This window comes from Centropristis striata, chromosome 8 (assembly GCF_030273125.1).
Source record: "Centropristis striata isolate RG_2023a ecotype Rhode Island chromosome 8, C.striata_1.0, whole genome shotgun sequence".
NCBI classification, from domain to species: domain Eukaryota; kingdom Metazoa; phylum Chordata; class Actinopteri; order Perciformes; family Serranidae; genus Centropristis; species Centropristis striata.
In genome coordinates this window covers 35849204-35870293 of record NC_081524.1, presented here as the reverse complement: position 1 = coordinate 35870293, position 21090 = coordinate 35849204, and the positions used below count along the sequence as shown (strand labels likewise).

General features: G+C 40.2%; 1 protein-coding gene and 1 long non-coding RNA gene across 2 annotated transcripts in view; both read left to right on the top strand.

Annotated features, from left to right (window-relative positions):
- Positions 1–3722: 3722 nt before the first annotated feature.
- Positions 3723–8246, top strand: sox4b (SRY-box transcription factor 4b). Its single transcript, XM_059339411.1, has one exon. The coding sequence runs from the start codon at positions 4328–4330 to the stop codon at positions 5573–5575; it is 1248 nt and encodes a 415-aa protein (XP_059195394.1). The 5' UTR covers positions 3723–4327; the 3' UTR covers positions 5576–8246.
- Positions 8247–13056: 4810 nt separating this feature from the next.
- LOC131977010 (uncharacterized) overlaps positions 13057–21090 on the top strand; it is a 93664-nt gene continuing 85630 nt past the window's right edge. Inside the window, exons 1-2 of the long non-coding RNA XR_009394841.1 lie at positions 13057–13423; positions 14899–15261. This is a non-coding gene — a long non-coding RNA (uncharacterized LOC131977010). The remainder of the gene's footprint in view (positions 13424–14898; positions 15262–21090) is intronic.

Here is a 21090-nt window from a genome sequence, read left to right as displayed (position 1 = left end):
TGATTTTGTGTCACTTTGTTTTGGTCTTTTTGTAATTACTATTTGTTTTATTAATTTGTAGTTGTTTTGTTTTTCTTTGTAATCTTTTTTTGTTTTGTTTTGCTTTTTGTAGTTTTTCTGTGTCCCTGTAGTTGCTTTGTTATTTTTTTTTTTGTAGTTTTTTTTTTTAATTGTTTGTTTTTCTTTTTAGTTCTTTTGTGGCTCTGTAGTTTCTTTGTTTTGTTTTTTTATAGTTCTTTCATGTCTCTTTGTAGTTGTTTTGTGGCTCTTTGTAGTCATACTGTAGCTCTTCTTAGTTGCTTTGTGTCCCTTTGTAGATCTTTTGTGTCTCATTGCAGCTGTTTTGCTTCTATTTGTTGTTGTGTTTGGTCACTTTATGGTGTTTTTTGCCTCTTTGTAGTAATTTTATGTTCCTTTGTGGCCATTTGAGTCTCTTTCTAGTTGGTATGTGTGTCTTCGAGTTATATTTGTAGCTGAAGGCCAAGTGTTTCTGACACTTTGGGTGTCTGGGCCTGTGCTCGTTAGAACTGTTCAGTATTGCATCCATGAGTATGTTGTAATGTGCATATTTATTTTTGCAAATTTTGATACTTACATTGTAAACATTGTACAACATGCTATGGAAGAGTTAATATAACTTAATTATGCTCATTCTAATAAAGCAGAAAAAGAGAACTAGATAAATAGTTATAACAAACTGAGGTACAGGGGGGGAGGGGAAATATATAGAGAGAGAGTGAGAAAGAGAGAGTGAGGACAGACAAAGAAAGGGTGAAGAGGAGGGGGGGAGCTGAGCGAGAGACACCCAAAAGAACACCTGTTGAGATTAGGGTTGGCACGCGACCCACTCCAACTCGCGTGGCAGCTGCACCTCACTGGAACAATGGCAGTAAAAGAGAGAGACAGAGAAAGCGAGAGGAAAGTTTGAATGCACTACTTATCCTTTCAGGTCATGTGTGTGTGTGTGTGTGTGTGTGTGTGTGTGTGTGTGTGTGTGTGTGTATGTGTATGTGTGTGTGGCATACTAATGTGTGCACTGAGAGAGGGAGGGAGAGACAGAGAGAGAGAAAGAAAGAACGAGAGACAGAGAAGTATGGGCAGCCAAGAAAAAATGTGTATTCAAGTTAACTATGAAGCCAAAACTAGGTGAAAGGTCTTATTTATCTTTGGGTTGTGGAGTAGAATAGAGCAGCATATAATAGAATAGAGGACACCTGCTCAAGGTACTGAATAAGGTGTTAGTTTGAAAAGCCTGCCAGCTGTCACTCCAGGTGCACTGAGTTCTTAAGGGCTTGTTTGAAGAGGAGACGTATGAATAAGTTGTATATTTGAAGATTTTAGATTGACTTTAATCACAGTTTTACAGTGTGAGACTACTGACCTAAACATATTCCTATTTGGAGGTTTTTGTTTTGTGTATAGTATCTTTTCAAACCGTGGTGTGTGATTTTAAGTATTCCTGAAGTGTTCCATTAAGGCATACCCGCTTCTATAGCATAGCCTTATACACTATAACGATTTCCTTATTAAAATGGCATTGAGGAGCGGTGTGAGTTTATGAGTTAACATTCTTATTTCCATTGCAGTTCTGCCCCATGAACACACAAATTGGAGCCCAATTACCCATTGCTTTACTTGGATGCACTGCAGATATGAGGCCATATTGAATATAATTGTACTCACTGAAATGCATCCAGTAACATTGGTGACTATACTTTCATACTAATTTCCCAGCGGTGATCCAAGTCACCTCTGACTCTCCTTTCATTTAGACACAGAACATCTGACCATCTATCTCATTCACTATCTTTCTCTTTCTCTCTACTACACACACAGACCTACTTTCATTTCCATTTCATTTCATATTTAGATGGCATTTTCATGTGCAGAAACGTGCTCTCTTGGAAGGTGAAATCATTACAGTGGTGACTGATTTCAAAGTGAGCTGATTTTTTTTGCAACTACGAAATGTTTAATTTTCTTTTATATCATTGCCTGGTCTCCGTTACCACAGGCATGGCATTCATAGTTTGCTCTGACACACACACACACACACACACACACACACACACACACACACACTGCACAAGAGCATCGCTTGGATGCCTCTCTATCGCACAGAGACATTATGTAATTCACCCCTGGTAACTGTTCTGGATGCTCGGTCTGATCTCTGGTACCCTTCCTAAATTCTCTGCCGCACAGCCCAGCTGAGTCCTCTCCGGCTCTGCGACGCCATCTAGCGGCCATCAAACACGGCACTGTAGCCTCTACCCACTGTGTGTCTGCTTCTATCCCTCATTCCTCCTCACATTTGTTTGGATTCTTTACTGATTTCGACATTAAATAAACTAGATTAACTACAAAGATTGGTAACAACTCGTGTCTGGTGAATAAAGATGTAATTATTACTATTAGCAAAAAAGAAAAGAAATACAATCTATTTATAATAATTATAATTAGGAGCGTTGTGGTTGTATGTGCCTAAAAAGGAAGCAATGTTTTAATCTTATTTCTGCCAATTGTTTATTTATACACAACTTCTCTCTTGCTCTGTGATAAGTTTCATATAATTTTCTCCGTGCGTAAAATGGATAACGTGTGCGCAAAAGCGCAGCGTGCATTTTTCTGTCACCCGTTTCTTGTTTGTGTCACTCCACAGAAAACTGCACTCGATGTCAGTTTAGAGCTGTGCGGATGTGTGCGCTCACACAGGCAGTTTGCACACACCGCCGCCTGCTTCCTCGCCTCCCTCTCTTTTCTCTGTCTGGGGTGCTGGAGAGGGTTGGTTCGATGTGTGCTATGTGACAAAGGACCGCCCAACCCCGCCTCAGAGAGAGAGAGGGAGAGAGAGAGAGAGAGAGAGAGAGAGAGAGGTGAAAGCGCAGAGCATATACAGCTTGGCTTGGAGTCTTTTCTCACACCAGCTTAACGATCATGATGTGTCCAAGAGACATTTCCCTGTTTGTGAAGCGCTCAGTGAGAGAGGCTCAACTGTTGAGCGTGGTCTTGTTTAACAAGGTGTCAGTGATGCAAGACCTGGGTCAGCGACCACCTGTGGCCAAACAAGCACCAATTAAAATAATTGTCAATTATATCAATTATAAATGAATAAATATACAGCGCGTGTGTATATTTAAATAACAGTAAATCTCTTAGAAGGCGCCCCTTTATGGTTTTATTCTGCACAACATCTTTGCCACATTGTAAACATTAGGTAATGCATAACTACACCATCTGCGTTTGCGCTGGCAAGTGTTCTGGCTCAGTTCTCTCAATTCAGAATTGTAGGTGCGCACCATTCATAACACTAACACAGAAAATAAGATAAATAGTAGAGGGGATGTTTCTTTAATTCAGTATTACCAAGGCAACACAGTGGTACAAACTGTGCTCTATGTTAAAGTTTCCATATGGTATACTTAGCTTCCCATATAGCTATATGTTAATGGTATACACATGGGCTGGTGGTAAGGGAGTAAAAAGGGGGTTCCATAACATAAGCCAGTGTCTCTTTAAAAAAAAATTGAAGTTTCTTGTTGTATTCTGGAATGAGGTCAGACACGAGGCTCCTCATTGCACGCGCTGATTATTATTAGATTCTTCGGCCAATCAGAGCCGAGGGGGGCGTGAGTTTGGCACAGAGGCAGGGTAGTGACAGCGCCGGATTGGTGGATTTTTATCGCCGTTGTATCTCGGGAAGGGATAAATACAAGCAAGGGGGGCCGGGACTGGAGGGCTGCTTGAAACTCGACTGCAGGTCTGCAGATGGAAGGCGGACAGTGTAACTCTAGGTTTCTTTTTTTCCTCTCCAGCATGCATGGCTTTTGTTTCTAGGAGAGGGGACAGACAGAGCTGATGCAGAGAAAAGCACTTACCTTTCACACTGTACTTGGGAGCCCTTTGTAAGTGCCCGAGTGCACAGTGTGGCACTCAGTCTGCGCTCTGCAGCTGCATAGACTATGTTCAGTCACCACACGGCTGAATTGATTTTATAACACAGAAGGAAGAGACTGAGAGAGACAGATAACAGTGGAGAGTGGGTTATACTGTCCGTGCTGTTCTAACACCCACAGAACCTGGAAATTAAACTTTTTTTCCACACATCTAGCCTTTTTAAGGCTACACTGGACTGAACTATTATCGAGTTTACTACACATCTCAGGAGTGAATTATTTCTTGCGCTTTTTTTCTACTCAGCTCAAACTGTGAAGAGGGAGAAAAGAGCTGAGTTTGCTTTAAAGTGAATCGGAGGGACCAAGAAGAGAGGGAGAGAGAAAGAGCAAGAACACCGCTCTCCCTCTGTGTGTAGCTATAACTGGGCAGCATGGTGCAGAAAATGAGCCACACAGAGAGCACCGCCGAGGCGCTGTCCTTTTTCGCCGGGGATTCGAGCTCCGACTCCGGGGCTTGCATGGACCTGGACCCGGCAGCCTCGCCGCTCTCCCCGGGCTCCACGGCTTCTTCAACCGCCGGGGACAAGCTGGGAGAGAACCCGGCATGGTGTAAAACTCCCAGCGGCCACATCAAGAGACCCATGAATGCGTTTATGGTGTGGTCACAGATAGAGAGGAGGAAGATCATGGAGCAGTCTCCGGACATGCACAACGCTGAGATCTCCAAGAGGCTGGGGAAGCGGTGGAAGCTGCTCAGAGACAGCGACAAGATCCCCTTCATCAGAGAGGCGGAGCGGCTCAGGCTCAAGCACATGGCGGACTATCCCGACTACAAGTACCGGCCGAGGAAGAAGGTAAAATCAAGCGCCTCTAAGCCTGGCAGCAACGGAGACAAGGGAGACAAACTCAACAGTAGCTCTAACAACACCAGCACTAAGTCATCCTCATCTTCGAGGAAGAATGGATCCAAATCACCCAGCAGCAGCAAACCCCACAAATCACTTTTCGGGAGCAGCAGCAGTAGCACCAAAGCATCACCGTTTGCCTCTGAACACCCGTCAGAGCACCATCACAACTCTCTCTACAAGTCCAAATCTGTCTCCTCGGCGGCCAAGCTCATACCGGATGGCAAGAAGCCCAAGCGGGTCTACGTCTACGGCAGCAGCGGGGCCAGCTTGAGCGTCAGCCCCGCGTCCTCGGTGGTGGTCCCGGCCAGCCCGACGCTCAGCAGCTCGGCGGAATCCAGCGACCCGCTCAGCCTGTACGAGGACGCGGCCAGCGGCAGGGAGGAGGGAGCAGCCTCCCCGGGCAGCAGCGGCAGCCTGGGCGGCTCTTCGGAGCGCCACGGCGGGCACACGTACAGCAGTCGGCGGGCTTCCTCACCGACCCCCTCCGGCTCTCACTCCTCCGCCTCGTCCCACTCGTCCTCCTCATCTTCCTCTGAGGATGAAGAGTTTGAGGACGACTTGCTCGACATTAACCCGAGCCCCAGCTTTGATAGCATGTCGCTGGGAAGCTTTGGCTCCTCGGTGCTTGACAGGGACTTGGATTTGAACTTTGAGTCCGGCTCCGGGGGCTCCCACTTCGAGTTCCCCGACTACTGCACGCCCGAAGTCAGCGAAATGATCTCCGGGGACTGGCTGGAGTCCACCATCTCCAACCTGGTGTTCACATACTGAGCAAGAAAAGGCAAAAAATTAAAAAAAAAACGACAGGTTTTGTCTGTCCTACGAGCTAAAATATGACCACAAACAGAAACAGGAGTTCCTGGTACAGTGGGCGTAATAGTTTGTGTTATAACTACACGAGACTAGTAAAAACCCACTGAAACTAGCCCCGTCCCTTCTCGTCCATAGGCAAGTGCTGCAACTCCTTGGAAAGCTAAACTTTAAAGCGAATAACTTGCTTTTTGTAGCTACTTTTCTTCGGATGCGTGGACTGGGGACTCGGTTCAACCACACAAAGTGGAGTGCAAACACGAGAAGGAGAGAAAAAGAGAGACTGGCTGAGTTTCCTGAGAGTGAAACGCTCAGTCCTGAACTGTTTTTGAACTGAACAACTTAACTGTGATTGATTTGCACGTTATGCGGTCCGCCGTTCACTTAATCAATGTTGTTGCTGATTTAAAAAAAAGGGACATTTCACAACTTTTTACCAATCGCCAAGTGAACTTCACCACTAAAAAGGTACAGAAATAGGACTGTCGTGCGACATTTTTATTGTGGTGTGTCACCGAGAGGGATTTTTAATGAAACCGAGGTGGGTTGATGTTTTTTAAAAGTCGAATATTTTCTCAAAAGCAAAAAACGTGTTAAGCATGATAGCCTACTTTGTTCCTATCTTGTGCTGAGATTTTCTGTGAGACTGTCGAGCAGTTTAAAAACTAGTATTAGGGTTATTTAAATGGATAGGTGGCGCTCGCTTTCGGTTCTTCTCTTTAAAAAAAAAAGGACATTGAAATAATCACCAGCTGTTGTAATTTTTCAAACTTCAGGATTCAAACGCAACTTCAAATCTGTGCTGAACTTTATACACTTGTTCTCTACGATTCAGGACCAAAATTCTTTAATTTCAGATGATAGCTATAGAGAAATCCTCACCGATTTTTTTTCATCCTCTGAGCTTTGTTTTGTACATGTATTCAGATGCCATTTTATATGGGATGTTGTATTTATATACTGGGCCAAGCATTTTTGACTTGATCATTTTTTTAATTTCTTGTATACATGATCTAGTCCTGTTTTTTTTTTTCCTTACACGGTTGTTTGTCAGTATGTCTGTGTCTGTCACATTTCCTTCTCAGGCGAAGGGCTAGAGTTTTAAAAACACACAACTTTTGATTTCATTTTATATTTAAATGTACACACTTTTTGGACACTTAAAAGAGAGGAAACAGTTCGATTATTTTCTCAGTGTATTTTTGTACAAATCTATATAGAAAATGGGGGAGTCAACAATCGGTGTGTGTAGCCTACTAATACAGCTGTATTGGATTTCCTAATTTTTAATACCCCGGCAGGCTGGTTTTCATGCTGCCTTCAAGTGCTCATGGTAAACTCGTTTTTATCGCCTGTTCAAATGCTTTTGTAAGGACAGCCAGCAAATAGACCTTCTATCACTGTGGTGCCTGTTGTTTAATTTTAGGGATTAAAGGCATCAAGGTATTTTTTTTACTTGACGGGAATAGCAGAGGAAATAATAACGATCACATGTTTAATTGGTGTTTTGATCCACAAATTTGGCCAACTTTCTTTGACTTTTACCAGCACATACTGACAAGACTTGTTTGATGTCCAATCCCTGAACATTCAGTATTGTCAGGACAGACATGAGATACTTTACCACCCAGTTATAAGGATGCAATTACAGTTTTCCCAACAGCACTTGAAAGCAGCACCAGCCTTTGTATCTGCCTACCTTCTACGTTTACAGTGCCAGTCTGCAGGCTCCTTAAAGACACAGGAATGCATTATTTCTAGAGGCTATTCCTGTGGACCATGTGGGTTTAACAGCATCATCATCTTAAGCAGCCACTTGTTTTTTGCATTTTTCCGTCAGATATCTTGCCTACGACAACAAATGAGGAGATTGTAGCTTTAAATTTGACTTATTTCTTGATGTTTTCATTAATTGATGTCACATTTGCCAATCAACCTCTGGATTGAACAGGCTATCAAATACAGCAAGCAAACAACAAGGATGATAACATCAGGCATATTCAAATTTCTGACTTGAGTTCCGCAACACCTACTTGTACTGCGTTTCTCATTGTATTTGAATATATAATCTTTTCTACTTGTCAGCTAACTATTAGCTAATAATTGTTTTAGTATCTTTATGGCATGGTGAATAGCATTTGTATTTCAGATTCAGGTTATTAGCTGTTGTGTTTTTCAGAAAAAATGAAAAAATGAGGAAAAACGATGAAACGTGAACTCGATCTTTGTATATTTGACTGTATCATAAAGCAAAAAGATTGTGTGTTTATGTACGTTGTTGCTATCGAGGACAGGCACTGTCTAGAACTGCTATCTTTTACACATCCTTACTTACATTTAAGGTGGTCAGTTCAGGACTCTTTTTTTATATATATATGAAAGCATTTTTAAATATATTGACTTTATTTTTCATCCATCCTGTGCAATATGCTGTGTAGAATTATCATTTATTGTCTCTAATCATGCCATAAACAAAGGAACCACCCTTTTTTTGGGACTCAGAGAAAGGGGAGGGATACTCATGCCAGCTAAATTGTGTCCATTCACTGCCTGTCAGATTGTTGATATAAACTTGTGTACAGAACTTTTTCAAGGAAGGAAATAAATATCAGCTGGAACTGAAACTCTACAACTCTTTTCTTGATTCTTTTTATCTCTCTTTGACTGTCCACAGTAGGCATACACAATGTTAGAGTCCCTGAATGAGAAAGAAAGGGATAATACCAACTATTATCACTACCAACTGCGTGCATTGATTAGCATCTCATTGGAAAGCTGACATCGGACTGATCTTTGCTTTCCCAAAAAATATAAAAGGAGAGTAAAAATCCAAAACAACACACAGGCCCATCAAAGCTATTTACCCAGCATGCCACTGCACCTGTTTGTTTTTTTTAAACCTGACTGATTGGTTCCCAAAAGTGGTACAACACGGAATAACTAAAGAACAAGGTGTAAGAAATGGGAAATCCACTTCAAATGAGAGACAATATACTGCATCCTAACCACTAAGCACCTACTTTTTTTTTTTAGAGGAAGGCAAACATGATTATGAAGGTTGCAGTGTAAAATATTATCCATATCTATAGTTTATTACTAATAAGTTTAAATAAAACAATGCAAACATCTCCATCTATGGAAAAAGGGGCTACATAACACAACAATGTATTCTAATTTGAGTGTAAATGGGCCAAAGTTTATCAACGGTATGTATTAGAAACAGACTTTTATTCCCAGTTAAACTACAATAAGGATAACTGGTTTTAGGACTTGCAGGCTAACCCCTCTGTAGACTGAGGATGCAGGGACTGGATCCCGTAAAGCCTTTGGGAAGCTTAAAAGAGCACTCTGGAGCCAAGAAATAGATGCATTTATATAGACTCAGACGGAGAAAATCAATAAGATTATTTTAACCCTATGGTGACACATATTTTATGGGTTTTCATGTTAAACCCCCATAAGGATTAAGTCTACATCATACATTCAAAATGTATCTTAGTAGGGGGTGTAGATCTGAGACCTGGATGTCCCTTACTGATTATTATATGTCCATATGACATAACATAGCTTAGAAATTACATAAATTAGTAGTCCTTACATCACTGCAGCACATTAATTATCCTGTATCTCAGATTATCTTTTGGTTTGAAGATATGTTTTTTTAGGAAGTCCAACAAATTACTAAATTTGAATTATTAAATTCCACATGAAGCTAGAATAATGATATATGCATGGACAGATATATGTTAAAAAAAGATAAAAATGTAGTCCATGCATCCTTTGTCCCCCTTGATAGTCATAGACTTATCTAAAGCCAATAACCCAACATAAACCTGTGCTGACCAGATAAAGCTTCACATTAACACATCTGCACATTGTACAGGTATCCATTCACCTAGAAGCCATGTTAAACAGACTATGAAGTGATGAAGGTGAGCAGTTATACCACCATCCCATGACTAACAGCACTGTTTCATTTCTAATGTGCTTCTGGAGTAGCCAATTATAATGCCTGCTTAGGTTTGTCTAATTGCCTAAAATGTATTCCTGCTCAAGAATAAAATGTCGCTCATTTGCATCATTAATAAAAGCTGCACACATACAATTGTCACTTCAATGGGCTAAATGATAAGAAGTAGCTGTAATAAAGGCAGTTTAGTGGGGAATGCATAATTATTAGTCCAAAAGGTAGACCTTCTTGGGCTTCATCCCATATTCTATTTTATTCCAGCCTGTTGTGCTGTATGCTGGCTGTCTGGTGTTCAGACAGTCATGGTTTCCCCTCCCCCTCTCCCAGACAGACCCTTATCGTGGGGGAAGGGCTGGTTTAGCAGCAGTCAGCCAAGGACCCTACAGCATAGCTGACAAGCATGTCTGTCTGTCTACGGGATGTGTGTGTCTGTGTCTGTGTGTGTGTGTGTGGTTGGAATTTTATGCATAAAATTCAACCACATGAGATGGGCATCCCTGCAGTACGACCAGATACTGTATGTCTGTCACACACATTAACAAAAACCATCTTCTTTAAGAAATTATTGTGGCTTCTTTACTGTCACGCCCACCTCTATAAAACTAAAATCCATGTAACAATATAGCACTAAGGAATCTTCAGCAGGCAGCATGAACTCTGCAATATGTATTTGTTATGTGTGACTAGTTTGAAGCAATACTTTAGCACTGTTCTATTGCATAATAGCATAATTATTTGTGTGAGATTACAGGTGCCATAGCTGTTACTCTGGTTATGCAGAGCCATTATGTACGGTACAAACATTAGTGGTTATTTCAGTTCATAGAGCCATGCATTATTTACTGTTGTAATTGGATGCAAAATTACATTAAGATAGCGAGACTTTAAGCATGTGCAAATGCAATGTATGTTGCAAGTCATTTCAGGCTCTTCATTACTTGTATGTATTATTTAAATAAACACTCCTGTGTATGTCAAATTACTTTAATTGTATGTGTGTAATGAGTAGGTAAGTAACAAGACGTTTAGTATGTAATTCATGAAAAATTTAAGCCCAAAATCTGGTTCACTTTATTCACCATTTACCGTATAATGTCAAGGAATTAGCCTTGGTGTCATGAGTTGTGGTTCACATTAATAAGATGACAGGAGAGGAGGTGAAGATAAGTAAGTGCAACACACGTCTGTGCTTTATACAGTACATTCGACATTTAGCTGTGTGCAAAAAGCAGCCCTGCTCTAGAGGAAATACAGTGAGTGTGCACTAGTGCATTAACCCATAAGTGATTCTATGAAGCTGCTTGCAGCACCACACTAATATGCAGATATATGCATTTATCGCAGCTTAATTGGCTGTTTGCTACTACTGACTTTACGCAGAATGTAAACACTGTCTCCTTTCAGCTGGCAGTCATATACATTTTGTAATACCCCTTCTGCTGTATATCACTTTATTTCCTCACATCCTGATGATAAATATGAATAAAGTGAGACGATAATATCTCCAGCGTGTGGTATAATCTTGCAAATTTTACTAACAGCTCCGGCACTTCTGTGTGTGCTAAGCTCCTCTAAGCTGTATGTAGCCTGTTCAGTGTGCAGTCTCATGCCTGGCTCAGCTGACTCCGCAGTGGGAGATATGCAGGCAGCAGCCAGGGCAGAGCAGAGTGGAGCAGAACGGGCTGACTGCTGGAGTCAGTGGCCCAGTAAAACCACAGCAGGGAGGATAAGAGCTCTGCCGGAGGGGGTGTGAGAGAGGCATGACTGTATCTCTATGTCTGCCTGTCTGTATATGTAGCTCGGCCCAGAGGGGCTGGATGCTGTGGTGGTGGGGGAATGACTTTTTCTCCCTCCTCTGTTTTATATATATTTAAAAAAACATATTTTTTTCTTTTTTTTGTACTAACACCATGTGTTGCAGTTGTTTTCAACTCACACAGTAGCATTCCTATTTCATTATTTATTTCTATCTGCCTGGCTGATGACACAGCGGTGGTGTCTGTTATCTGTCGTGTTCCAGTCTGTAGCTGACTGTACTGACTATATCTGAGATGTTCCCGTGGGCTTGCATTCACGCAAACAGAAACATCACGCAAAGACAAGTTCCTGTTTGTTTGTCTGTCTGGTTTGTTTTCAGCAGGTAGCTGTGGGTGAGAGTGGTGCTTCCTGTGTGTCTGCCAGGAGAAGGAAGATCTACCTGTCCGTCTGTTGGAAGACGGTGCAGTATTACAGGCAGGACTACACAAACTGCATTTTTATGTGTCTAATGACAATTATTGCATGTGTCTGCATGTGTATGTCTGATTTTTTTTCCTCTGCAGCTTGAAAATACTACAGTCAGGACAAAGAGAGAGACGTACAACTGGCTAAGGGGAGACACAGTTATCCCTTTATGTTGCCTCTTCTTTTTTACTTCCTCTTTCTCCCACTCCTCCCCTCCCAACTCACGCACATATCTCCTTGTGTTACTTTCCCTTTTAGTGTTGCTCTCACATATTGTGTTACCAAAGACCTGGAAATGATCTTGCTGGAAAGTAATCCACTGTGCCTTTTTCTATAAAAACACAAAACACTGCTGTATATGAAAGTAATCTGACCACATGTATACACAACTCTTACATTCTATCATCATTTTTGATGCAAACAATTTAAAGATTTTTACCTGTTTGTCCTCAGTTTTACAACATCATAAGATTTAATCAATTTTCCATTTGTAATTAGCAGCAAATGTTAATGATCATGATAATAATTAACAATAATTAATTGATCAATCAGATTAATGCCTCGTTGGACAGAAGCATCTGCCAAAATGAAATTGTTAAACTGTAACAATATTTGGCTAATATTGCAAATCCAGTTAATAAAACTACACAATTTGCATGCATATATATTTTAAAAATGTATTTAGTAATATACAAGTACATTAAGGAAGTAGAGTTAAGTGATAAAATGGTAGTTTATTGCCAAAATAGTCATATGTCATGTAAAAACATGAAACCTGAGAATCAAAAAGATGAATAAGACATTATTCTAAACCTTACAGGCCTACTTTGACTCCAAATGATGCCTTTCATTGTAAGAGGGTTCACCTTGTAGCAGTCATTATTTTTATTTACTCCCCACTCTGTGCATCACAAAACAATGAGACCTTTTCTTCTTCTTCTTTTGTCTCTTCCTTTGTTCCCTGCTGCTGCTGCTGTCCAGACACAATGGCAGTCTCCAGGCGCTGCAACCAGGAAAGTTTTTTTTCAGCATGCCATGCTCTTTGCACACTTGACATTAACAAAAAAGACAATAAAAGAAAAAAGAAATAATGTGACTGAATGTGACTGATGGTGACTAAAAAAGTGTTACTTTTAGTGGCCACTAGAATCAGGAGGAGAGAGAGAGAGAGAGAGAGTTATTAAAGGTGGTTAGGCTACCTGCAAGATGCTAAAAAATAATTAAATAAAAATAAGATAAATTGAGTTCATGACGGATAAACAGATAGATTGAGTAGTTCTTAAAAAAAAACTTAGTAAACTGACCAATAGAAGTTGGTGATCTCGAAGAAACAAACAAATAAATAAATGGAATGTGAAACCAGACAATGGAGCACGGTGCTCCCGGTAAGTAATCACACATCTCCACAGTCTGTCTATACTGTTGTGTGCATAGTTGTTTGACTTTGAGAGGGCGGGACTCTTTGGAGAGCGAAATGAACTAGGCGCGGCCAAAAGGAGCCCCATCCATCTATCACACGTGTAGACAAAGGGGGACTCCACAACACAAAGCTAGATGCGTCCTCTCAAACTTTTTCCACGACGCACGGCGACGCGCGCACTGCAAAACACCCGCAGGTGAGTTGTCTTCTGCCTCTGCTTGCACCCCCAGAGTGATTTTCGAATTTATTTCCAGTTAAAAGTTGCTGCTGTTAGTTGGTGCGTCAGCGCTCAAAACTTGAGCACAAAGCAGGAGAGAGAGGGAGAGAGACATAGAGAATGAGAGGCAGAGAGGAGAGAGAGAGCGAGAGGAGCGGTCCCCTTTTCCTTTGTCTGATGCGGGGCGCTTTGAGGAGAGAACTTGAGGGGATGCTCTGGCACGCATCTTCATAACGCGCAATAATACTCAATACATTGTGTTTAGAATTAATAGTCTGTGAGTTTTGTAGTGGAGGTGAGATGGAGTTCGTGCTGCTGCCGTGTTTTTGTCTCTTGGGGATGTTGCGACGCACAAGACAAAGCAACTGCCTGTCAGAAGTTTGCGGAGAAAGGGACCTTTTACGCACGCTGGAAAAAAGACAAAGTGACAACTATTAGTCCATAAATAGTTTGAAAATAGTTTTTCCCTTGTGCAGTAGTTTTATGACAGTGGTGCTCGTGGTGTTGCGAAGTTGCCAGTGCACTGTGGGAATTCAGAACAATGCAATCAGGTGTAAAGTCTCTAAGAAAGAAAACAGTGACTCAGAATTCAACTTGTTGCACGAATAAAGAATAATGTTTGGAGGGAAAAAGATGATAACTAAATAGGTCCGTCTCTAAAATCACTCAGAAACTTGTTATAGTTTATTGGAAACAGAGCAACAGGTATAAGTCGCTGCAGCTTCTTTGTTACAGTAAAGGCTCCTTTGTTCTCAGTCCATACAAAGAAAAGCAGCAGAAAGGAGCGCAAATCCACAAGGAAACAACTTTTTTCAACGCGTAAAATGATTTTCACGTGATAAAAATATTTTTATTTATTTGTTTAATGCCCAAAGTGAAGAATACGCGTTTATTTCCCCCCTTCTTTTAAATGTTTTTTATTTATTAAAAAAAAAAACCAGCGGAGCACATCAATATAAATAGTTAGTTGAAGTATATTTTAAAGTCTCATCTTGATTTTTATTTGCTGTCTAAAACATAACGAATGTCATTTATATGATTTTTAAAAACTTTCTTCATCATGTGAAGGTGTGGCCAAACAACTTGTTTGAATTTGCTGCATTCCATTGTATAGTAGCCCTACCCTTAAAGTTTTTATTAGGCAACAGAGAAGCCAGTTTGAACTTACAGGATTTATTTTTTATATGAAACAAAATTAGTTTTGCATTCTTTAAAATCTTTGGATTTGAATATGTTTGTTTTCCCAACTTTTCCAACTCATCACAACTTTTACACAGTTTACACATTCACACCTAAAGTGTTAATTTATCATTTAAATCATATCATATCATTAAATTGTCAAGTTTTTCTTCCATCAGTTTTAAGTAATGAGTAAATTTTTTCCACTTTCATAAAGTTCTAACTTCTCTGCTTTCACCCTCTTTTTTCTTGATTCCTCTGGGATGTGTCCTTAGGTGGATTTTAACACCAGATTAACCAGCGAAGCATTTCTCTCCTGTTGGAGGTTAAGCAAAGAGAAATATGAGGAAATCACATGGAAGATGTACAGAGTCACCTATCAAGCGGCTTTTAAGAGGAGGATTAAGAGACTGTGCAGTTTTCTTTCGGAAAAGGTGAAGACTCATCTCGTGAGGATTTAAACTTCAGGAGCAGCAGTGCCAGGCGGGATGCATTTTAGGCACACTTGGAAATCTGAAACTCACTTTGAGGATTATAAAAATGTGTGGTGTGTGTCTCTCCACAAGACAACGTCCCGGCCCAAAATCACTGGGATAGCAGGATACTGCATTTCTGATCCTCCTCGGCCCTCTGCATGGGTAGGTGATATTACTTTGTACTGGGATGTGGCACTTGTTTGACCAATCTTTTTACGGCCTGTCTTGTTCAGTTGGAGTCAGAGTGAAACCCTCGACACACACATAAACACCACCCACATTTATTTCCTAATATCAGTTGCATTTTGGCAGAAGCTGTGTTGCCCTTATGTGACAATTTATGGTGCACTTGTTTTACCTTATGTGTGATTAAAGTTGCTTTGAGTGCAAAGATCAACCTAACTTTAATAAAATCTCACCTTTTTAAAAAACTCAATACGCTGGAGCTCAAATAATCTTTCCTTAAACAAAATGTGATAATGTAATTCACTGGCTTATCGTAGCCTATCAGTTACTAGCCATTGCTCCACAGAAGTGAAGTCAATAAAAGCAGTTTGGGCATTAATTATTATTTATTTTTCAGTTGTTTATAGATGCATTTTTTCCATAGCCTGTGGTTTTGTAAATGGATAACACAACTTGCATGGTAAACATTTCACAGTTAGAAACACATTTGACCAATAAAGTGCCTCAAGTGCCTTATGAACATGGACGGATAATGTTATGGTACTGCAGGGCCACTTGCCTATTTATCACTGCATACTAATGTATAGCATACTAATTAAATAAATGAGTGTTGATAATTAGTTACAGATCATATGCATTTTCTTGGCATACACTATTACTTCATTAACCTTTATCTTTTAATTAATGACAAGGTTGCATAGATTTTCCTGACTGATCAGATATTTGTTGCAACTTCATTGTATCATTAAAAGTTTCTGTTTCAGGAGACTTGACTTTGCAGTCAGTCTGTTTGGCCTAATTCAATTGTTTATAATCAGTTGTTGTTGCTTCGAGGGGTACTGTAATGTATGAGTGTACAGCAGTTTCCTTAATTATCTGATTTATGGTGTAGTTGCAAATGTTTCCTCTAATTCCTTTAGTTCACTGAGGGGGCAGATGGGAGAGAAGGAGCTTGAAAAGGAAGAGGGTTCATCTTGGAAAAAGTCACGAGGGATGCAGGCAACCTATAACCTGTGCTTATACTATAAGTGAGTGGGAAGGAGCGAGAGAGCAAGACTCGCTCCTTATCAATGATGTCATTGAGAGCCAATGGGAGCAAGCAGTGGTACTTGTCGGCCACCAAGCTCCGCCTCCGGCTTGTGTGCATGGCAGCCCACATGCTGCATCACATTTTCACCACGCTGTTCCTCTGCTGCAGAGAGAGGCAGAGATACAGAGATGTTGCTCTTGGCTATGTGCTCTGATGTTAATCTACCATGTCCGCTCAGAAATAGCTTGTTTATCACTGTAAACATATGCAAGCAACAACTTGAGAAGCAAGGAGACATTTTTTGTTTACATGAATGCTTAGGCAAAAATACATCTGGCCTTAAAACATCAGATTTGGAAGAACAACATTCAAGCTAATGAGGATAAATTATTGAGGAGTTGCACTCAGACCAAGATATTCTCTTTAGTTTATTCTCATTAAATTGATTTACGCTTTTATCGGCTAAATTATTGAAAATAAACTATGACCTTATTTGAGCCCCAGACATCACTTTTATAGCAAAATGAATGTAAGGATATGCACTAAACTGCCTCCTGCTGCTCTTGTGGAACAAGCTAAGGTCGCAACTGGATCAGTGTGAATGTGGGTCAGTTGACACTGTGAAACACAGGTGGGACAGATATAGGTCAGTGGGTGCTGATGAGTCATGCATTTACAGGAAGTAAGGACAGAGGATGCAAAGGAAAAAGAGTGAGAGAAAGGATGTTCAGTGGTTGAAATGTGGAGAGAGAGAATGTATGCACTGTATGTTAACTTGACCTCATCCTTACCTTCATTTCTGCTTGAGCAACCCTTGAATGTTCCTTCCATGCTACATTGTTGTACATGCAATTGTGTGTATAATGAAGTTGGATGACTTGTGTGCAGTGTGAAACCCACATTTTACAAGTTTTAACTCCAAGCAATGCAGCTTACATTCCTTTAATAATTTACACTATGTGTGTCATTTTTAGCCATTGCTCTGCAAATTAAGTCCTACATATAGCATATAGAGCTCCATATCCACCCTGCCCTACTATTTACCTATGATACTGTGGATTACAAGTGTGCAGATTCAGTCCAGTACCCATTTAATGAACTTGTGAGTAAAACAGAAACATCCGCTTTAGCATAACTAATCATTGTGACAGGCCCAGCTCTGAGCTCTTAATAGGCATCGCACAGGCATGGTTTCTGCTACAATACAGTATGCTCCACTGTGTGTAGCTTAATTACATTGCTTATCTGTAATGCTATTATCAAGTACAGTGCAGTTTTCATAACATTTGCCATTTGGTGGACGCTTTGTGAAAGAATGCACGTTTTTTGTACGGACGCCCCAGTGGGAGTTGAGCCTCTAAACCTAATCCATTCAGTTACATGGGACAACATTTGCACGGCAATCTGTGGCATCTTCCAGCTATGAAGTCTCAATATCCCTCTAAGCTGGAAATGCTCATTAAAATGGGCAATGGATTCACACCATCTCTGTCTCTGCAGCATATGCACAACTAAATCTGTGTCACCATAATCTCTCATCCCATCTGTATTTGCTATTACACTAATATAAAGTACTTCATTCTTTTTTTTTCTGGTGAAGTCTGATTAACACCACAAAGCATATAACTGTGGAGCACAGCAGTACATCGACACCAATCCTAAAGGCATCAGTGTACTTTATTCTTTTATATTCCTGCAAAGCATGGCTTGTCCGAGGGTTGGCCTGATGTTATGCAAAGTGCTTTAGACTAGAATACAACATTAGGCCTAGAATAACTAATCACTTCTTTAAGCCTAATTCTCTCAGACATCCTGTGGTCAGCCTCAGGAAAGCTATCAGGTTGTGTTTACCACTCATTGCATGTAGCTTGTGGGCAAGACATGAAATCACTATCATACATGTATGTGTACAGTAGCTGTATTTTCTGGTTCATCCAACAACAAAATGACAACACTTTAAAGCTTCTTAGAGAAGACAAATTCATAGATTATTGATATTGCAAACCTTGTAGTGAATTATTGAGCTGGAACGAAAACAGACTTCTTCTATGGACTGTGCACTGATTTTGCACCAATATGATTATGCAAAGGTACCCAGAGGGCTGCTTTCCTAAACAAATAAGTGCATGCATTTTATAACATTATTATACATTATACATACAGTATATTACATTGCCAACCAATTCCAGAAACAAATACTCATAAAATAATAAAATGAATCACAGTACTGTTCATTGTCAGTCAATTGCTGACTATGTAAATTAATGTAAAGACAGAATGCAACAAAATAAACTATTCAATACTACTGTGTACTATAATATAATACTACTATGTTGACTATCAATTTCTGACCATTCAAATACAAATTTGAATAATATTTTTAATAATTTGCTAAGTAGCACTGCATGTTCAGTATCAGTCAATTGCAGATCATTTAAATAAAGAATAAATGAAAATAAAATAAATAGCAAAATGAAACCATTTCTGCACCATCCCAAGCATCATTTTCTGCATTATATGTTCTATAAATGCTTTTCATAATAATGCATTTTTAAAAAACGTATGCTGATACTGTTAGATACTTATATATCTTTGATAGGCCAAAATTGGCTAATAATATGAGCTCTTCAGCAAGTACCAGTTAAATCAAATCTGATTTTGCAGCACTTGAAACTTGAACCCACTGCTGCATATGTTTTCATTGTGCTTTATTGAATTCATACACTCCAACTTAAAAGTTTGATGCTCTGATACAAGCACTGACAGATGGACAAATACATTTTGAGCTGGATCTTCAAAGTGGAACAGCCGCTATTGAAAAAAAAGAGACTAAATTGATAAAGATGAGTACTCAAAAATGGCTGCAGTAATAATGTAGTTTAATTTTCCCTACCAGCTGAATTTGGGTTGATTTTTTTAGTTTTTCATACCAGTGTGTCATACTACACTCTGGGTACAGTACAATGCATTACAGTGCAGTAAAATATTAGGCCCACCATTACTAATCGTGACGACAGTCCTAATTCTCCGAGCTACAGGCATTCTGTGGTCATCCTGTTGCAAACTATCAGAGCTTAGTTTTAGCACTCAGCGCCTGTAGCCGCGAGATAAGTTAACGTGCTCTGCTGGCATGCTAATACATACCCGCACTGGAGGGACAGGAATAAATTATTTCTTTATGACTGCACACAAGGCAGAGCGTTTGAAGGAGGGGAGGGAGAGATAGAAAGGGAACATAGGGAGATGAAGCAAGGGAAAAAGACGTGGGGGTAAATGATGGGCAGAAAAGAAAGGAGAAAGCTGGAGAGAAGTGAGATGGAATGAGAGAGAGAGAAAAGGCTTTATAGTGCTCTTTATATCTGTCTCTCTTCAGTGTATAGTCATTCTCTCACCATGACGGTGAGTGTGGGCTAGTCAGTTTTATTTCCAACTGTGACTTTACAGAAAACATAGTCTTCCAGAGCTTCTGATTATTTTTCAATGAAATAAGAGTGGTAACTGAAAGGCTTTCTCAGATATGTAACATTTAAATGAGCCATTAGTTCATGAACAACACAAGGTTTGGTAAATAAAAGCTGCACAGATTTATTTCCTTTATTTCCTTTGACCTGAAATCCATTCAGCCTGAATCCACAATTGTATGACCTTTTTAGAGACTTTGGCCTAGTTTTGAAATATCCAAATCATGCAATGAGACATAGCTGGCAGATAATGTTAAATAATCGTGCAATGACTGAAATCCAAGTAAAACCATTGTTATTGCTTTTAGTGCAGAGAGGCAATGTTTTAGATCTCTCAGGGCAAATGAGGACAGGACTTTGTCATGTAGATTACTATTTAGTTATTTTATGTTTGGGTTTAAATGTTAATGTCTTGTTTGTGCCACATTGTGTGCACAGTTTTTCTGCCCTCTGGGATGCTAGTGAAGTCAAAAGCCAACAGCAGACAATAGCTTGACAAATCAGACGGAAAACCCATAAAGGTAAGCGCCAAATCAAAATTCACTGGATGGGAGCTCACATGGTGCGTTGCGCAGCAGGTCTAACTGCCCCTGAAGATATTGCTTTATTCTCCTCCTAGCCCAGGTATAGATATAAGGACACAATTTCCAATAAGGGTTTTAGCCAGTTGTCTGTCTATTACAGGTCAACTTATTACCTCCATAAATGCACAGCATGTTGCTGTCTGGGGATGGAGTGATAATCCCTCTAAAGACTGGGGTTTTATCAAAGCTAAATCTGCTCCTCTCAGACACACACACACACACACACACACACACACACACACACACACACACACACACACACATGCATAGAAGGACAGCCATGCATCAGGCATATCCACATGGGACACACACAGCATCTAAACACATATGAAGACAGACTTGCCTGGTAGACAGACACACACACGTGTAAAGACCAGGATTTTATCACAGACAAATCTGTTATTGTCTGGTAGTTAGGAGATTAAGAAGCAGTGATTTTATAGACACAAACACACACACACACCCATGTGTCATTAGAGGATGAACACTGGCTTGCATTCTGCAGGCACAATGCAGTTAAGTGAAACCAGTACTGCTGAGCTTTAATACTGTGATTTACTGTGGTTTAAGGCTATGCTATTATGTTTGAGTCAAACATTTAATACCTCTCCTTTCATTTGATGTGCTGTCTTTTTCTCAGATCTACATATTATACACAGGGGTGTAGTGGTAGTTGATGATGTGGGTGTACTAGGCAGGTGGGTAGGTTTTAAGAGGAGAAAGTGGGTAT

Excerpts from the sequence above, each read along its gene's own strand:
- sox4b (XM_059339411.1), top strand. The coding sequence starts at position 4,328 with ATGGTGCAGAAAATGAGCCACACAGAGAGCACCGCCGAGGCGCTGTCC.